This window comes from Stegostoma tigrinum, chromosome 23, assembly GCF_030684315.1.
Source record: "Stegostoma tigrinum isolate sSteTig4 chromosome 23, sSteTig4.hap1, whole genome shotgun sequence".
Classification (NCBI taxonomy): domain Eukaryota; kingdom Metazoa; phylum Chordata; class Chondrichthyes; order Orectolobiformes; family Stegostomatidae; genus Stegostoma; species Stegostoma tigrinum.
Window position 1 is genome coordinate 13,745,888 of NC_081376.1, and position 20,652 is coordinate 13,766,539.

General features: G+C 42.1%; 2 protein-coding genes across 2 annotated transcripts in view; one reads left to right on the top strand and one right to left on the bottom strand.

The window, feature by feature from the left end:
* The window catches only part of sdk1a (sidekick cell adhesion molecule 1a), a 752,575-nt gene extending 739,935 nt beyond the window's left edge, over positions 1-12,640 (bottom strand). Inside the window, exon 1 of the mRNA XM_059653924.1 lies at positions 11,095-12,640. Coding sequence (XP_059509907.1) covers positions 11,095-11,698 — 604 coding nt within the window. The 5' untranslated portion in view covers positions 11,699-12,640. The remainder of the gene's footprint in view (positions 1-11,094) is intronic.
* A 322-nt stretch (positions 12,641-12,962) lies between these two features.
* card11 (caspase recruitment domain family, member 11) overlaps positions 12,963-20,652 on the top strand; it is a 370,578-nt gene continuing 362,888 nt past the window's right edge. The window contains exon 1 of the mRNA XM_048552326.2: positions 12,963-13,093. Within this exon, the coding sequence (XP_048408283.2) occupies positions 12,963-13,093 (131 nt within the window). The remainder of the gene's footprint in view (positions 13,094-20,652) is intronic.

Genomic DNA, 20,652 nt, shown 5'->3' on the forward strand with positions numbered 1-20,652 from the left:
TGGGTATCCTAAAACGGTATTAAAGTGGACAAGTCCCCAGGTCCGGATAGGATCTATCCCAGGTTATTGAGGGAAGAGAGACAGGAAATAGCCGGGGCCTTAGCAGATATCTCTGCAGCATCCTTAAACACAGGTGAGGTCCTGGAGATTTGCTAATGTTGTCCCCTTGATTAAGTGGAGCAGGGATAATCCAGGTAATTATCGATCAGTGAGCCTGACATCAGTGGTAGGGAAGCTGCTGCATAAGATACTGAGGGATAGGATCTATTCCCATTTGGAAGAAAATGGACTTACCAGTGACAGGCAACATGGTTGTGTGTCAGGAAGATCATGCCTTACCAACTTAATAGAATTCTTTGAGGACGTGACACAGTTGAATGAGGAGGAAAAAGGCTGTAATGTCATATACATGGACTTCAGTAAGGCTTTTGATAAGGTTCCCCATGGCAGGCTGATGGAGAAAGTGAAGTCACATGGGGCCAGGGTGCGCTATCTAGATGGAAAAAAAAACTGGCTAGGCAACAGGAGGTAGACAGTAGTCGTGGAAGGGGGTTTCTCAAATTGGAGATCAGTGACCAGTGGTGTTCCACAGGGATCTGTGCTAGGATCACTGTTGTTTGTGATATACGTAAATGATTTGGTGGTAGGTACAGGTGGTCTGATTAGCAAGTGTGCAGATGACATGAAGATTGGTGGAGTAGCAGATGGTGAAGGGGGATTGTCAGAGATTACAGCAGAACAGATAGATTGGAGAGTTGGGCAGACAAATGGCAGATGGAGTTCAATCCAGGAAAATGCGAGGTGATGCATTTTGGAAGATCTAATTCACACACAAACTACACAGTAAATGGGAAAGTCCTGGGGAAAATTGATGTTCAGAGAGATCTGGGTGTTCAGGTCCATGGTTCCCTGAAGGTGGAAACGCAGGTCAATAGAGTGGTCAAGGCGGCATACGGCATGCTTTCCTTCATCGGACAGGGTATTGAGTACATGAGTTGGCAGGTCATGTTACAGTTATACAAGGCTTTGGTTTGGCCACATTTAGAGTACTGCATGCAGTTCTGGTCGCCACATTACCAGAAGGATGTGGACGCTTTGGAGAGGGTGCAGAGGAGGTTCACCAGGATATTGCCTGGTATGGTTGAGTAGATTAAGATTATTTTCATTAGAAAGATGGAGATAGAGGCGGGACCTGATTGAGGTCTACAAAATCATGAGGGGTATAGACAAGGTAGATAACAAAGAAGCATTTCCCCCCCCCCCCCAGAGTGGGGAACTCAATTACTAGGGGTCATGGGTTCAAAGTGAGAGGAGGAGAGTATATGGGAGATATGTGTGAAAAGTTCTTTACGCAGAGGGTAGTGGGTGCCTGGAAAGTGTTGCCAGCGGAGGTGGTAGACGCAGACACGATAGCATCTTTCAAGATGTATCTGGACAGGTAGGGGGCAAAGGGATACAGACCCTTAGGAAACAGATGACGGGTTTAGACAGAGGATCTCAATCGGCACAGGCTTGGAGGGCCGAAGGGCCCGTTCCTTTGCTGTAACTTTCTTTGTTCTTTGACAGTCGCTCTCATCCTGTCTGTGGAATTGCATAGGTGTCCATGTTTGAACAGGGCTATGGAAATCCAGAGTAGTGTACTTAGTGGTCCCAAAAAAAGAGGTGTCAGGGAAGACGTTATTGTTGGTAACTAAGTGCTACTTGGTAGGATTGTCAATACACCAATCACTCGTGGCTAAAAACTGATAGGGCAGGAACTGTTTTATCAACAGTACTTAACTGGATAATTTTTTTTACATTGTTGCAGATGCACCACTTTATTGCTGCACTAATACCAGTGGGCTAGAGGTACGCAAGTTTTACAGCACAAATCTTTAGCACCACAGCCGAGATCAAGACAGGCCACAGCTTGGCCCTATCTAGACTTTCTAGTCATTTCCTTGACATCATTCTCAATATCATGGATCCCAGTTTGATTGACAATCTTAGGATGCCAAAGTGGATTACCCACTGAGCAAACATCACCGAAGCAATTCAGCGTTGTCTTTTGCACTCGAGCTGTACTCTCCCATCAGTTAGAATGGCCATGTAAATGGAATCATTTCCTTCCATTAGCTGGTTAAAAGTCTGCTAGCATTCGACTGGATGCGACAGGACGTCAGCACTTTAATCTGATCTATCAGTCATGGGATGGACTCCCTGTCTCTTGCGCACTACTTCTCCTATTTATCATGTAGGTTCTTCTATGTGGCAGCTTCATCCCAACAACATGCTTATTTTAAAACAAAGATACTTCATGTGCTATTGCTATCCTCATTAAGCCAGAGTTAATTGCTTGTCACAATGGAAGCGGTAAAATGAGGGTTATACCACGCCATGCAATTACAGAATTTCACAGAATACAATTCTGCTTATTACTCAAGCCTTCACAGAAATTCATTTTGAATTGCTAAATCAACTTGAATCCATCCCATTTAGCAAGATATTAGTTTCATAGAACATAAGTTTGTCATGAGGATGAATACAGGACTTTGGCTCCACAAACAGCATGCAATGTTTACCTCTACCTATTACGGTCAAGGTCAGATTCTTTTATGATAGCGAGGTTGAAGGGGAACAGGTCTAGAAGACTTGTGTTTTTCCTGGCAGACCATCTGCTTAAGTTCAGCCTTCCCACTTCTTTCAGAAGTGAGCCAGTCTGTTCAGTAGCACTACTGTCAAGCATACTGAAGTCCCCAGCCAATATACCCTTTGTGACCTTGCTATACATGATGTTTTCGCAGGTAATGTTCAACACAGGAGAACAGATTTATCCATTGAGGAAGGGACAAAGATGATAATCAACAGGAAGTTTCTTTATCATTATCATGAATTCTGCATTGAAAACACCCAGGGCCACTCCAATTCACCACACAGATATTTCTGCAGACAAGTTATGACATCTCTGGAGCAGGGTGCTGTGTGAAGCAAGGCCTTCTGGCCCAGAGGTAGGGAGCCCTAAAATCTTTTTACTTCACATTTTTCAAAAACTTGAATTTCACCATTCAACTATCGTGGCATTTGAACCCATTTCTCCTGAATATTAGTCTGGGACTCTAGACTACTCAGGGACTCCAGGTTAGTCACCTAGGTGACATCACTACCACACCACTACCTTCCTGCCAAATCCTCACTCGCCCAAGTCTCCTCAGCTTCCAAGGGCAGCAGTTTTCAGACTACCTTGGCCATTGGTTCTCCCAGCTGTACACTGTGCTGCCACCTCTCTTGGCCAACCCCCAGACATTCCTTAACAGCCACAGAAGGCATAATAAGCATTTCAGAACTTCAAAACTCTTTTGGACTCTCTCCAATAATTCCTGCAACATGAAGGTCAAAACTGCACAGTACACCAGATTCATGTGCCAAAGTCAAATAAAACATCACTGCAAGCTTATTCCATATCCTTAGCTAGACACTGTATTTTCATCAAATCAAAACCCAAAGAACAAAGAACTGAGAGTGCTGTAAATAAGGAACAGAAAAGGTGCTGGAAAAGCTCAGCAGGTCTGGCAGCATCTATGAAGGAAAAAGAAAGAGTTAACGTTTCAGGTCCGCTTCTGAGGAAGGGTCATCGGACAGGAAACGCTAACTTTTCATTTCTTTCACAGATGCTGCTATACCTGCTGAGCTTTTCCAGCAACTGTATATTCATCGTGGATGAACACAGCAGGCCAAGCAGCATCATAGGAACAGGAAAGCTGAGGTTTTGAGCCTCGACAATTCTTCAGAAGTGAGGGAGGGGAAGGGGTTTCCCAAAAATCCACAAACCTGACTGCTCTGGTCAACCCATTGTCTCCGCCTGCTCCTGCCCCACCGAACGCATCTCCACCTACCTGGATTCCATTTTCTCCTGTTCCAGGAACTCTCTACCTACGTCCGTGACACCACCTATGCTATCCACCTCCTCCAGAACTTCCAATTCCCCAGTCCCCAACACCTCATCTTTACCATGGATATCCAGTCCCTATACACCTGCATTCCTCATACAGATGGCCTGTCCTGCAGGCCCAACAAGTCCCCCTCCACTGCCACCCTCATCCATGTAGACAAACGCGTCCTCTCCTTCAAGAAGTTCCTTTCAATTTCTCCCACCTCCTACATAAAAGAGGGGGTGGCCATGGGTACCCACATGGGAAGAAGCTATGCTTGCCTCTTTGTAGGTTACGTGGAACAATCCCTCTTCCGAACCTACACTGGTCCTAAATCCCACCTCTTCCTCTGTTGCTTTGATAACTATAATCGACACCACCTCGTGCTCCCACAAGGAGGTCAAAGAGTTCATCCACTTCAACACCTTCTATCCCAACCTTAAGTTCACCTGTACCATCTCTAATACATCTCTCTCTCCCCATCTCCGGCAACCACTGAGAAACCAATATCCGTTTCAAGCCCACCGACTCCCACAGCCACCCAGAATGTACCTCCTCCTACCCACCTTCCTGCAAAAATGCCAACCCCATTCCCTGTTCCTTTACCTCGGCCGCATCTGCTCCCAGGATGAGACATTCAACACTCGTACATCTCAGATGTCCTCGGTCTTCTAGGACCGCAACATCCCTACCCCCTCCGTAGTCGAGAACGCCCTCGACTGTGTCTCCCACATTTCTTGCAACTCATTCCTCACATCCACTCCCCGCAATGACAAAACGAACCAAAACAGAACCCCCCTTGTCCTCACGTACTACCCCAGCAACCACCAGATCCAACGCATCATCCTCCGACACTGCCACCATCTGCAATCTGAACCCACCAAAGACAGGTTTCCCTCTGCACCCTTATCTGCTTTCTGGAAGGACCAGTCTATCCATGACTTCCTTGTCCGTTCTACACTCCCCTCCAGCCCCACCACACTTCTCCCTGCAACCGCAGGAAGTGCTACACCTGCCTCTACACATCCACCTTCACCCCCATCCCACGCCCAAGAAGACTTTCCACATCAAGCAGATGTTCACCTGCGCGTCTGCTAATGTGGTATACTGCATCACTGTTCCTGTTGTGGCCTCCTCTACATCAGGGAAAGCAAGCAGAGACTGGGGACTGCTTTGCAGAACACTTACACTCGGCTCGCAACAAACAACTGCACCTCCTAGTCGCAAACCATTTCAACTCCCCCTCCTATTCCACAGACGACAGGTCCATGCTGGGCCTCCTGCAGTGCCACAACGATGTTACCCGAAGGGTACAGGAACAGCAACTCATATTCCACTTAAGAACCCTCAGCCCAATGGTATTAATGTGGACTTCACAAGGCTCAAAATCTCCCCTCCCCTACTGCATCCCAAAACCAGCCCCAGCCTGTCCCTAACTTGTCGTTCCACCTATTCCCCCTCCTCTCAAGCTCCACCCCCATCTCCTACGTACTTGTCTCATCCCACCCCCTTGACCTGTTCATCCTGCCTGGACTGACCTGACCTATCTCCTCCCTGGCTCCATCCGTGCCTCTTTGACCGGTCTGTCTCCTCTCCACTCCCTATCTTCTATCCACCACCCCCCCCCACCCCCGCCAAATATCTTTTTTGGAACCTCCTTCCCCTCCCCCATTTCAGAAGGAGGGTCTAGGCTCAAAACATCAGCCTTCCTGCTCCAATACTGCTGCTTGGTCTGTTGTGATCATCCAGCTCTACAACTTGTTATCTCAGATTCTCCAACATCTGCAGTTCCTACTATCTCTGTATTTTCATTGTGATCTTTATATGGTGAACTAACAACTTTAAAAGACTCACCACTAAACTCCTCAAATCCATTATCACATTAGTCCTTTCAAGCATGGTGCCATTTAATATATAAATTAGTATTCCATTCAACTTTCCAATCCGAAGAATCTATACTTTTGAACATGGAATTCCGTCTGCTCTCACTCTGCCCGTTGACCTAACACAGCAAATATTTAAAACTAATGCATTTTCATTATAATTATAATACTCCAAAGTCATTTACAAAACTTCTGAACAACCAAGTGAATATGAAATTTTATGGCCTTCCTCCGATGACCAGTTATTGCTCAAGTCACCTGATATTGCATTATTTTAGAACACCTTTTGTTATTTATCACATCAATCCCATCATCTACTTCACCACTTGTGCTTTAGACCAACAGCTTGTGAACAGCCCTGTTTCCACAGAGTCAAAGACAACAGAACACAGCAGGCCACGCAGCAGAGGAACCAGAAAGTTGACGTTTCAGGTCAGGACCCTTCTGCAGAAATGGGATCAAATGCCAGATTAGTTCAGTTAGCACTTATTCATGGGCCAAAAGATTTAAGTTCAAGGCCCACTGCAGAACTTCTGCACATAATCTGGATTAACAATTCAGTATGATAGGTCAAAATGTTATGTTTTCAGATGAAATATCAAAATGAAGTCCCATTCGTTTGTTCAGGTCAGGAGAGGTCCCACGGTGCCTTTAAATGCAGAGAAACTCTCATGGCATCCAAGCCAACATTTATTCTTTGATCAACACAAAACAAGTGCTCAAGTTTGGCAACTGATCTGCCTATATTACAAAAATGAAAACGTAATTCTCCTTTAGAACTGAACAGGTGTACAAATGCAATGCTCTTTAGTTCCAAACAGTCATATTGGACTTGAAAATATTAACTCAGTTCCTCTATTTACAGCTGTTGCTACACCCGAGTTTCTTCAGCACTTCGCTTCTATTTCAGATTTCTAACATCCACAGTATTTTGCTTCTGCTTGAAAACACCAAGATTATTTTGCAATAGCCAAATCACAAACACCTATAAATTCAAGTTTGTTTCTTTTTTCTCTTTTGAAATCGAATGAGACAACAACCATTACCTATCCTGTTATCCACCCAAAGTAAAACCTCAAAAGTAAATTGTACAGCCTTATTCAAATGTAGATGTGATGTGGCTGCCATTACAGAGACAGACTGCAAAAAAAAGATGACTTGAATATATAACACTAACAAAAATAAAGCTGGAGAAGAGTGGAAGAGTAGCTTTGTTAATTAAGAACAGCATTAGTACAATAAAAAAAATCATATCTTAGTTGTGGAGATGAAGATGTCAAATCAGTTTAGGAAAAACTGGCTGGGGAAAGAAGTCACTTTCAGCAATGGCATATTACCTTGTAATAAAAACCACATTGTCAGACAGGATAGAAAAAAGGGGGGCCAGTGGGAAAGATATGCCAAGAGTCATGGGTGATGTTAATCAATATATAAATTGGATTGGCAGAGTCTGAGTGATGAGTTTATGGGATTATATTCAGGAGAGCTTCTCATGGCACCAAGTTCTGAACCAAGTAGTGTGCAAACGCGACAAGATAAGGCAATGTACAATAAATAGGCTTATTTAGGACTTCATATTAAAGACATCCCAAGGTAACTAACTTTACTATGACTCAGTATCATTTTCAGTTTAAGGGAAACGAGTGCAAACCCAAGAAAGTATCATGGGGAGGTGATGGCCTAGCGGTATTAATTGCTGGACTGTTAATCCAGAGATCAAAGAGCATTCTGGAGACCTGGTTTGAATCCTGCCACAGCAGACGGTGGAATCTGAATTCAATAAATATCTGGAGTTAAGAATCTAATGATGACTGAGTTGATTGTCAGGAAAAGCCCATCTGGTTCACTAATGTCTTTTAGGGAAGGAAACTGCCATCCTCACACGTGACTCCAGACCCACAGCAATGTGGATGACTCCGAGCTGCCCTCTGGGCAATTCGGGATGGGCAATAAACGCTGCCTAGGCAGCGACACCAACATCCCATGAATGCATAAAAGGGGAAAAAAGAACATTATAAGCTTGGAGGATGACAATTATGGCCACAAAAAAAATTCCTGTTCACTTAGACTTATGCGATGATGCAATAGCCCGTATTTAAAGTAGTATTTCAAAATACTTAGAAAAAGTACATTCCGGTGACAAACAATGGCTCAAAAGAAAGGACACACCTGTTCCAATCAAATATGTTAAAGATTGGATTAATCCAAAGAAGAAGCACATAATTCTACCAAGATGAATGGCAAGTCAATAGACTGGGCAGGATATAAAAGTTAGTGCTGGGGTCTCAATAATACACAATTGATATTGATGTCCTGAATGAAGGAACTGAATGTACAATTCATCAGCAAATTTAACAAACATAGATCAGAAAAGAATTAGTGGCAAGTACATAGGCAACTGGAATGGGATACAAATAGATTCACTTAGTGAGCAAAAAAAAAGTTAACATATGAAGTATAATGTAGAAAACTGTCAACTTCCCTATTTTGGCATGATGAATAGAAAAATAATGTTACTTCAATACAAACAGAAACTGCAGACATCTGAGATACAGAGGGATCTGGGTGTTATGATGCTGAAATACAAGACATCAGCATGCAGGTACAGCAAGTGATTAAGAGGGAAAATGGATAGTTGGCATTACTAGAAGGGAAATATAAAATAAAGTTTGCTCTGCTGCAGCTGTACAGGGTGCTGGTAGGCACATACCCGGAGATGGGTGTACATTTTGGTTTCCTCATTTAACGAAGGTTATAAATGTATTGGCAGTTTGGACAAGGTTCAAGCAACCGATATTCAGGATTGGGGATGGAGGATGGTTATGTTATGAGAAAAGGTTGGACAGGCTAGCCTGTTTCCATTGTAGTTCAGAAGAATGAGACATGATCACAAGAAAAAAAAAGGTTCTGAAAGGACTTCAAAAGGATGAATTAAGTTGTTTACTCTTGTGGGACAGAGTAGAACTCAGAGTCAGGAGTTCCAAAATAAAAGGGGTACTCTGTTTAAGACAGACGAGGAGAATTTTCTTTCAGAGAGTCATAATTCATCGGAACACACTTTCCCGGAGATGGCAGTGGGAGACAGAGGTAACTAAATTGTTGCAAACAAGGGAGTCAAAAGTTATCCAGGGTATTTGGGAGTGTGGAATTGAGATCACATCCAGATCAACCACCATCATATTGAATGGTCGAGCAGGGTCAATGCATTGACTGATCTATTACTGTTCTTAACTTTTATGTTTATATTCTTAAAAACGTGCACACTTCAATATTCATATACATTTGACAGAAAACTACCTTTTACAAATTCATACTTCCCAACTACATCTGTCCCTATAATTATTTTAGTGCTCTAATTTCCACGTAAAAAGACTAACAGACTTATGATTTTGTAATTGATCTCTGTTAATGTCAAATAGTAGACTGACAATGGGAAGTATTCCAAAAGTGCACACAAATCGCTGAAGAAAGAGGTTGGTAAAAAAATGGCATTGACTTGATGGGCTTAACAGCTAAACATTTGCTGTAATATCCTCTCATTCTTGACATAAGGTAACAAAAGTGTTCAGATTACTAAAGAACATCTTTTTGTTTAAAATCCAAGATGGCACGTGACTAATCTCATTCCCACTGGGGATTTACAATCAAAAAATAATTACCACAAAATACAACCTGAAGTTCCAACTACACTGTACTTTGAATGAAGTACAACTGAAAAACTTATATTTTTTCCCATAATCAATTTTCCTTTAATAGCAACAGGACAAATGGTTTGAGCCTTCAGCTTAATGATGCCATTCCCAATTTAGAATTATAAAGTACACAGTGTTTCAGCACAGAGATATAATCCCAGCAAGTGGGACATTGAAGCTCCAACTCACAACTCCACAATGACATCCAGTGGGATCTTCATGTCTGGCAGGTGTGGGTATCCTGCCTCTGTGCAGTCTACGGCAGCTTATAAAACCGTTTTGTCCCATAGGACTAACCACTTATCAGCTGATACACATTGGAAAAAACGGTTACTGCTGTGAAGGAAACCATAATGTCATGAGTCAGATGCTACTCAGTTTATGAATCCTTTCACTACTTTAAACTATTCTGCAAGGGAAATGTGGAGAATAAATTTCAAAACAAAAATCAATTATAAAATAGGTGTATGAAACAACAGATATTGATGCTACTCAAACGAAATTAGATTAAGACAGCTAATTCAATCTTAATAGAAGTCAGTTTTTAAAAAGTTTAAACATAGGGACAGGAGTGCAACATAAAAGCCCTTTATTTGGAATGAATACAAGTTTTTACATTGGGATACTAATCCAATTGAGATCGCTGGCACCAGAACAAACGCGGCACTGTTTATGATGTATGACGGCGCATCGCTCAAGCAAAGAACTTCGGCATCCCACCATAAAGAGAGCAAATATCAGTTCATTCATTGGGTAAAACAATCGCGTTTCAAATACTTACTCGAACGCACGGACAATGGTACAGAAAGTGTTGTTTGCATTATCTTGTCTGTTAGCTAAATCAGAGTTTGCTTATATGCTGAATAAAGTAAGCTTGTTTCAATTAACAAATAATCCATAATGCAATATGGAAAGCGAGAGCAAAAACAAAGTCGCCAGAAAGCTTCAGGGGTCCGAGAAAAGGTCAACGGACCCGAAACCTTAACTGATTTTTTTTCCTTCACAGATGCTGCCAGACCTGCTGAACTTTACCAGCAACTTTGTTTTTGTTCCTGATTTACAGCATCCGCAGTGGTTTCGTGTTTTTTTTTAAAAAAGAGAGTAAGGGATTACCTCGGGTTGAGAAAGTAGTACGTACATTAGGCTTCTACTTCGCGTTGCAATTCTGTGATGGAAAATGAAACTGGCACAAGTGCTTATTTACACTGCCCAATAGAAGTGCAACTCTTTGGTTTGTTCCCACGGCAAAAAAAATAAAAAGCAAAACGCACGCTGTCTCATTAATTGACTCACCATCGGATAATTGTTCCTTAATACTACAAAGTCAGCTTGGAAAGTAAAGCTATGAGAGCTGATAGCAGACAATATTCAAATGTAACCCTTTGCGTACCGTACAGCTTGCAAAATACCATTTGATTAACAAGCATGTTGCAAAGAAACCATACGACAGTTGAAAAATATGGTAGCGTTTGTGTCCGCACTTAAAGCACAACACAAATGTTGGACTTTAATCTCTCCTTCACATCACTTGGAAGATTTGCATAAGCAAAAACATAATTTGTTCCCACTTTGAAGGTGTTTCGACTCCTGTAATGTAGAACTTAATCTTACCTTGAGCCAGGGTCTGTAGCACGTGGATATAAAAGAGAGCTAACATCCACATTCGCCCAAAACATCCAAACAAATTAAAGTTTCCTCTCGCACTAACAAATCCAGCTGTTCTTCGGAATACTCCCGATTTCGGTCCCCTAATCAATACATTAATTTCATCACTTCGGTTTTCAATCTGGTTATCGAAAACACCTTTCAAACAAGGCCGTTGCTTCATCGCCCTTTGGTTATTGATTGAGTAGTCCGTATTCCCGATTTCTTTGGCAATTTCGATCAACTGATTATGGTGGGCATTCGAACGCTGGATCGATCTCTGCTTAGTGAGTCCGCTTGGGTAAAGGCTCCCGATCGGTCCCTGCAAGGCTTTCCTTTGGCATCGATCTTTCGGATGATTGATTACAGATGTCGCTGGGTTTACAATTAGTTCATGGCTAGTAGCCCCAGAGTGCGGTCTTTTCCTGCTGCTAGAATTACTGATCAACGTTTGCGGGCCCTTGCTGCTAGCCCCTCGAGTACAGATCACCTCTGGATACGCATCAACATCAATGAGTAACACAGCGATGACCTGAGCATCGACCAGCCCAAAACTCGCGTCTCCCATCATCTGTTGATCGCCTCGATTAGTGCAATCAGGTCGCTCCCTAACAATCGATACGCTTTGGTATATTTTCAATGAAATATATTAGACTGAATGAAGGTCTCCTCCAAGCCGCTGGTTAAATTGTGTTATTTTGGCTGGTTGCCCTAGAGAGGAGATCGGGTTTGGTTCAATCTTTCGCAGCCTGCTAATGATCGCCGCTTTCCTTGTAGAGGGTTTGGATCGGTCCCTCTTCCCAAAGCCCGGATTTCCTCAGCGGGAACAGCGTCACTCCGTTCCGACAAGCTGCCTTCACCCCTGGGATGAGAAAGCAGAGGTGTAAATAAAGGGAAGCGTTTTCTTCCCAATCCTCGTTTTCCTTATTTTTTAATTTCGTCTGTTACTTTCCAATGTACACCGAGGAGGCACCAAACAGCAATGATCTCAACTTCCAGCCAGCCGCCTGCAATACCTGGTTGATAATTAACTCCAACGCTTTTTTTAAAAAGAGCAAATGATTATCACTTGAATGGTTGTTTGGTTTTATCACCTAAGTGGAGACGGGATAAAATTCCCAAACCTGAAAATGATGAGTCTGTGAAAGTTTCAACTCATAACTGAAACAGCTTTCAAACTTTACTTGAACAAATTACATGCATTCTCCAATTGGATGAACTGCGCTTGGCAAAGTTTGAACTTATATCTGACAGCGGCGCGAGACCAGGGGCGTTCGCCACACACACACACACACACACACTGATTTAGAGTTACATTAGTACGCCTAATATGTTTTATAAAAAAAAACATAATCTTCAACAACTTTGAACCCTGCAAGAGACCTGAAATTAAATTCTGAGGTGAACGCCCCTCGTCCGATGACTTTCCAACAGATTTCCCTCTTGCTTTGAACTACCTTGTAACGGCAGTTTGCGATTTCCTTCTTCCCCGCCGCCTTTTCCTGTCGACGGACCGCACTCTTTCGGCTCGAGCTGAAGCTCGAGCGCGCCTCTGATTGGTCAACGCCAGCAACCACAACCTGCGATCTGATTCGTCAACATTCCACCAGGAGAAAATCTCTTCCGGCTGATTGGCCGAATTCTGCACCACCGCTCGCTGATTCGCTGATATCTGGACAGGGTTCTCAGTTCCGATTGGATGGAATGCGATCGCTGCTGTGATTGATCAATTCGTTGATAGGTGCTGGCTTTCCATTGGTAATGAAACAGGCGACCATCTGTCTCCGGTCACTGGTCTCTTCACTGGAGCCCTGACCAACCAATAGGAGGACGAAATGAGAGGGGCTATTGATTGGTTCCAAAGAAGAAATTTCCAAGACAGAAAATTGGGTTTGCACAGCTTCTTGTCTTTAATGGTCAAGTTCTTCATTGAATCCTTAAATAAAACAAAGAACTGCAAATGCAGGTAATCTGAAAAAATTGTAGAATTTACTGGCGAATCTTAGCAGGTCTGGCAGCATCTGCGTGGAGAAAGCGGACTTAACGTTTCCACTACAGGTGACTTTATCAGAGTACCTTCAGTCGTTTTCGAGAGCGGGATTTCTCGTTAATCCATCACTATGCCGTGTTTTGTTTGAATGAAATTGTTCTTAGCAGAGCCAACCTATTTTCGACGATTCAGACCTACCTTACCATCCACCCTGCGTCGATGTCACTTCTCTATCATTTGTGCTTCCTTGGCGTTTTGCTATGTGTACCGACACAAGAAGTGACTGGGGAGTCCAGAACCAGCAGTCACAATCTTAAGGATACAAAATAGGCAATTTAGAACTGAGTAAAAACCGAAAGAACAAAATTGCTGGAGAGGTTCAGCAGATCTGGCAGCATCAGTGAAGGAAAAAGACAGAGTTACCGTTTCAGGTCCAGTGAACCTTCTTCAGAATCTTCCAATTTATGACTCAGATCAGGAGATGTTTCTTCGTCCAGATAGTGATGACCATGTGGAATTCTCTGCCACAGAAAGCAGTAGAGCCCAAAGCATTGAATGTTTTCACAAATAAGTTACTTAGTTAATTAGAACTTTAAAAAATTGAAGGGAAAGAGAGAAAGCAAGATGAATTAAGAACAGGGTACTGACTTGGATAATCAGCCATGATTATACTGAAAACTGGGCAGACTGAAAGGACCAAATAGCAAACTCCTGCTCCGATCTGCTATTTTCAATTAATCCATTTTGTAGCAACAAAGGGAAAACTGCTGGTCATTGTTAGACCACAGTGCATCCCATCTTCCAACAGATTCTTCATGCTTGCCCTGCCCTGTCCTCAAAATGTAAGTTCATCACTATCTCCAAGAGAAATCAATGAGATCTTTCTTATAGACAATACCACAAAACCCCAACACCCAGTTCATTCCCTTTCCAGGCCATGACCGTTTCCTTTTCGGGTGAACCATTTACCCAAAGCACTAGGTTAATCGTGCACAGATGTTCTTCAGTTTTACTGCCAATCAATTCCCTGAAAACCATGATGGGAACCCTCAATGCACTACAGCACTATGATTGCTTACAACGTAATTTACCAACAGAAAAACCATCACAGACTAAGCAGAAAAGTCAGCTAAAACAATTAGAATTCAACGCTCAGGTGTAATGATTCGCCCATCAAGACAATTAATTAGACAACTAAATATCTCTAATATTGTTGCCCAAATTAACACCTTTGATAAATTCTTCTGGACATCAATATTTTTTGAATGGAGACAGTAGGAACTGCTGATGCCGGAGAATCTGATACAACAAGGTGTAGAGCTAGATGAACACAGCAGGGGAAGCAGCATCAGAGGAGCAGGAAAGCTAACGTTTCAGGCCTAGACCCTAAAGGTCAGCTTTCCTGCACCTCTGATGCTGCTTCGCCTTCTGTGTTCATCCAGCTCTACACCTTGTTATATATATTTTTTGAAAGATTTTTTTTTTACTAGCTCTTAAAATAACTACTAACTTACTTTGGGTTTACATGGCTTAATTAGAATTTTACATTTTTGATACCATATTTAATATCTTCATTGTGTTCCCCAGACAGAGAGATTTTCTTTTCAAACTGTAAAGCTAAACTTCCCTAATCTTTCTTCAAAGCTCATTCTCTTTGCACTCGAATTGAAATATGACTGTTCTCCATACACAGCCTAATGCAATCTTTAGGGGCAGCCCTTTTCCCTTTTAGCAGTTACTGAACTTCAGGTAGATAATCAGCTTTGATCATGTTGAAAGATGAAGCAGACCTGGAAGGCAAGATGGCTGACACATTCTATTTTTTATGTTCTTCTGGCTGCTTATAAAAAAGCAGTGGATTTCCTGATTTTTCTCATGTGCACCGTAAGTTAAGTGGCTAAGAATAAAAGATTATCATGTTTTTGCAGCAATAATTACAAGCGGGATTTGTAGCATTCCAACAGTATCTCATTGACTCAAACTTGCACATATTACACACTGGACTTCATTTTCTTCAAAACGAATGTTTATTTTTAAATTTAAAAGTGAAACCTCAATAGTTGATACTAAAATGAAAAGGCAGCAATTAAAAATACACAAACATCTAGAATGTGCAGCAACAAGGACAGTCAGCTTTCCAATTTCACTTGTGTCCAAAATTACAATCTTCACAATAAGGTTAACTTTCTAGCCCAAGTGGCTGTTTAGGTGGTGATTATTTCATTAAGGATTTTTGTTCTAAAAAAGCAAATGCTGCCCGGAATACTGTAAAGAGAAATTCTTACAATCTTCCAGAGGCTCTACGGTGCTCCTCGGCAGCAAATGCTTCCAACTCAGAAAGTCAAGTTTACTTTTTGGACAGTTAACTTATCTGAACAACAATGTTCACTTCACAGGTGCCTAAAATATCAAGGGTTAAAATGCAATTTTTCCAAATTGCCATCAATAGCTAGTGTGAGTCTTAATTGAAAGATGTTCCTGTTTTGCAAAGTCTAAATAATTTCTTTCCACTTTTGTTTTGAATTATTGAAAAGATTCACCTGAACCTGGGCTTCAAAAATTGTAAATCTACCAAGTTTTTTGTGCATTTGTCACACTATCATTGTTGCAGCATCGAATACAGTATTCTAAGTCTAAAGAATGTATTGTAAAATCTCAGCATAGTTCTGGAAATGTAATTCTCTCACCTTTAAATTACTTCATTGCATTACCTAAATGTTGAAAATGATATTTTTACTATTATTCCCAAGCTCCCTCCTAGTCCATCCTTCTTCTAATTCAGTTCCATTCACTGTATATGTGTCTGAGATTATTTTGATGCACATTTAGCAACCTGAATTTCACCAGTGATATGTCTGCATAGTCAACCGACATCTTTCTGACAGCATTTTGCTGCATTCTGTCGCTGTGCCACTGCCCCGATTTTGTGTCTTTACCAGGTTTGAAGAGCTACCAGATGGTTTTGGTTTACATTGTCACCCTTAGGTAACATTATCTTTTCAAAGTCTGCCATTATTCTCTGCAAGTACTTCTTTACAGATGTTTACGTGTTTATTGTGGTCCAAAAATCATTTTTGTCTCTTCCCATATATCTTAAACCTAAAAATTTGTCACTGAAAATTCAATGTTTAATTCAAGCTTTCCTCCATAAACAGACACTAGATGGCATTGTCTTAGTCCTTGAAACGTAATAAACCTAAGAAATATAAATTGCAAATTAACTAAAACCGGATTAAATAATTTGCCCTAGATGGATTTAGAGTTGGGTACACACAGACAAGCTTTCTTCAAATAAGTTTTTTTAATTAAAATTTACATTTTTGCCAAAAAAACTAAAGGTAGAATTGACCAGCAACTAGAATCATAATTTTCACTTTGTTGCAGTAACTTGCTTTCTCTGAGGTATAGGAACGAAAAAAATGCGGAGCTCAGTTATGTAATTTTTAATTGTAGGGTCAGATTTTAGCTCTGTCAGTGAATGAGTTTTGCTTGAGTTATAATCTAATACATGGTCCGTGTTCTCAAATCGGTTCATACCTTCGTTGTTTTAAAGCAATTAGTCGAAGAATCATTCATTGGCAACATGGCATTCATGCTTTAACTCAACTGGTAATAATTTCTAAAAACAAAATAATGTAACGAACTTTTTTTTTAATTGCTCGGGAACTGTGCGCAGTTTCCACGTTCTCCCATGTCTGCGTCGGTTTCCGCCGGGTGCTGCGGTTTCCTTCCACAGTCCAAAGATATGCAAGATAATAAAGTGTGAAGCTGGATGAGCACAGCAGGCCAAGCAGCATGTGAGGAGCACAAAAGCTGACGTTTCGGGCCTAGACCCTTCATCAGGAAGGGGGGTGGGGAGAGGGTTCTGGAATAAATAGGGAGAGCGGGGGAGGCGGACCGAAGATGGAGAGAAAAGAAGATAGGTGGAGAGGAGAGTATAGTTGAGGAAGTAGGGAGGGGATAGGTCAGTCCAGGGAAGACGGACAGTTCAAGGAGGTGGGATGAGGTTAGTAGGTAGGAGATGGAGGTGAGGCTTGGGGTGGGAGGAAGGGATGGGTGAGAGGAAGAACAGGTTAGGAAGGCAGAGACAGGCTGGGCTGGTTTTGGGATGCAGTGGGGGGAGGGGACGAACTGGGCTGGTTTTGGGATGCGGTGGGGGAAGGGGAGATTTTGAAGCTGGTGAAGTCCACATTGATACCATTGGGCTGCAGGGTTCCCAAGCGGAATATGAGTTGCTGTTCCTGCAACCTTTGGTTGGCATCATTGTGGCACTGCAGGAGGCCCATGATGGACATGTCATCTGAAGAATGGGAGAGGGATTTGAAATGGTTCGCGACTGGGAGGTGCAGTTGTTTATTGCGAACCAAGCGGAGGTGTTCTGCAAAGCAGTCCCCAAGCCTCCGCTTGGTTTCCCCAATGTAGAGGAAGCCACACCGGGTACAATGGATATAGTATACCACATTGGCAGATGTGCTGGTGAACCTCTGCTTAATATGGAAAGTCATCTTGGGGCTTTGGATGGGGGTGAGGGAGGAGGTGTGGGGGCAAGTGTAGCACTTCCTGCGGTTGCAGGGGAAAGTGCCAGGTGTGGTGGGGTTGGAGGGCAGTGTGGAGCGAACAAGGGAGTCACGGAGAGAGTGGTCTTTTCGGAGGGCAGACAAGGGTGGGGATGGAAAAATGTCTTGGGTGGTGGGGTCGGACTGTAGATGGCAGAAGTGTCGGAGAATGATGCATTGTATCTGGAGGTTGGTGGGGTGGTGTGTGAGAACAAGGGGGATCCTCTTTGGGCGTTTGTGGCGGGGTGGGGTGTGAGGGATGTGTTGCGGGAGACGCAGTCAAGGGCGTTCTCGACCACTGTGGGCAAGTTAGGTGGATTGGCTATGTTAAATTGCCTGCAGGGTGCATGGATAGACAAGTTAGATGCGTTTGCGACGAGGAAATGCAGGGTTACAGGGATAGGGTAGGGGGACAAGTCTGGGTGGGATGCTTTTGGGGGGCGGGAGGTTCGGTGTGGATTAGCTGGGCCAAGTCACCTGTTTCCACACTGTCGGAATTCTGTATAAATGTGCACCCTTCGACCCTGAATGTTTTCAGCGCCTAGAAGTCAGCCTGATTGACGGGCTTGGTTTCCAGCCAGGCAGGGAGAACTTTGTACCTGTAAGATCAATTGGGTTTTGTAGAGGAGGGTGCAGCTTGAGAGCTGTGGGGAAACATTCCTGCTGCTTGTGGCCACAGCAGTGCACTTACTTTCTCGCTGACAATGCCCTCGCCTCAGTTTAGCTGCTAGATTTCCCAAAGCTTAGAAAAACCTGCCCACCGTTAAACCCGAAAAACTGAATCAGCTGCAACCATCATCAGTAAAATATTTACATTTCGAAGTTCCTTCCCCTCCCTGAATAAAGTCCAAGGGAAGTGGTTTGAGAGTCGGCGTTCATGTTTAACTTACCAACGTTTGATGCAAACCCAACCCATCCAAATGTTGTGTACTGAAATGTTCCCGCCCCCACATTCCAACATTTCGCAGTATTTCATACAAGATACATTTTCTAACTCTTCATCCGGTCGTTGAACTGCGACTGATATCTTTGCTCAGAACCCACCCTCTGTTTTCTCATGGAATTATCCCAGCTGATCTCAGAGAAATACATATTCAGAATGGAGCTTGTTAATGCTGAACTTTTATTTATATTTCTTTATTTTTTTTATCTATACCTAAGATTTCGTATCTGGGTTTGTCTGTACCTAACTTTATAACGACTGTAATGCTGATCTTTTAACTTTTTTTTTTCATTTTTCTAATTTGTACATTAGATTTTGCACTGAGCTATCTTGGTACCAAAGGTGGCGCCAGAAATGGCAATTTCGTGCACTTTTCACTGTATGCATATATCCCTGTACTTCAGTACGTGACAATAAACCGAATCCTTATTCTAATACTTCGTTCTGTTATTGAAGAAGTACATTGCACATGGTTTCTGAAGGAACCAAACAGAATGCGTGAGGTAATTTGGACTGAAATGATGTTAAGCATTTCTTGTCATTTATAAAGTAATAATTTTGGAATACTCCGTTGAGCTTTGAAAATCCCGCAAAGAAATAAATTTGGGCAGCCTCATTCAGTTAACAGAAATCTTAAAATTTAGCGTGTGAAAAGCTAAAGAGAACCTCCTGACTGCCATTTTATTTACACATAGAGTCAAAGGGTCACGCAGCACAGAAACAGACCCATCAGTCAAACCAGTCCATACTGACCGTAATCCCAAATTTAACTAATCCCATCTGCCTGCACCTGTCCCATATTCCTTTAAATATTTCTTATTCATGTACTAATCTAAATGTATTTTAAAAGCAATTTAAAATATAAACATATTTATTGGAATCAAATCATGATTATGTGGCAGAGATAATGGGAACTGCAGATGCTGGAGATTCCAAGATAATAAAATGTGAGGCTGGATGAACACAGCAGGCCAAGCAGCATCTCAGGAGCACAAAAGCTGATGTTTCGGGCCTAGACCCTTCATCTGATGAAGGGTCTAGGCCCGAAACGTCAGCTTTTGTGCTCCTGAGATGCTGCTTGGCCTGCTGTGTTCATCCAGCCTCACATTTTATTATCTTATGATTATGTGGCAAGTTATTTTTAAAAGACAAGAAATTAGAGAGGAACATTATTTTATCGTGCAGGTGTGGTAGCATTTACTTCAAAATTACTGAGTCAGCTGGAAAATAATTTGACACTGAAATGGTTTTATCTTCATCTCTGACCATGTAGTTCAGCAAGTGAAGTTTTTGAAGATGAAGTTGTGCTCAAGTGAAGCAGTGTATCATTTTTGATTGGCAGTTTGATGGCTGAAGTCAGCGCCCAGAAAGGTTTGCAGGCTCAACATATATTCTATTTGCAAACTGTATCAGCGAACTAACATTTGTTGAAAATTTAGTGTGAGATAGAAGATCTGTTGTGAACTGACCCCTTTCCAAGCTTTTTTGACAAGAGCCTTTCATTTCTTCCTTTTTTGTTTTATACAGCAGGAAACCTCTTTGTCTTTCAGCAAAAATCCATTGTCGTTTCTTCTGAGCATATTATGAAGTTCCAATGGACAGCCTGCTTGACAATGAAATTAGGTTTCAAAAGATTTCTTGGATATTTAGTCACAGGTCATAGGGTAGTAATCAACCTCTTGGTAATGTGACCTTACAAAAGACTTCATGAATGTGTTCGGCAGAATCCAATACACTGACATTCAATAACATTTGCGTTCTTCTTAAACCATGACCCCAAATGAATTGAGTTTCCATGGCTACTAAAAGCTGTTCGCTGTAAAAACAGTGGTACAAATAATTTATTTCTCCAGTAAAAAAGGTACATTCCACTTTTAACATATTATAAAGTTAATTTAATCAATGCTAGCATGAATTTCCACAGGCATACTTCTATTTTCCCAATTTAACTTTAGCAGAAGAAGCACAGAAACCTGAGAAAAGCTTACTGATGTGTCAGACTTCTCTCAATATAATATTTTACTCATGATTAGAAT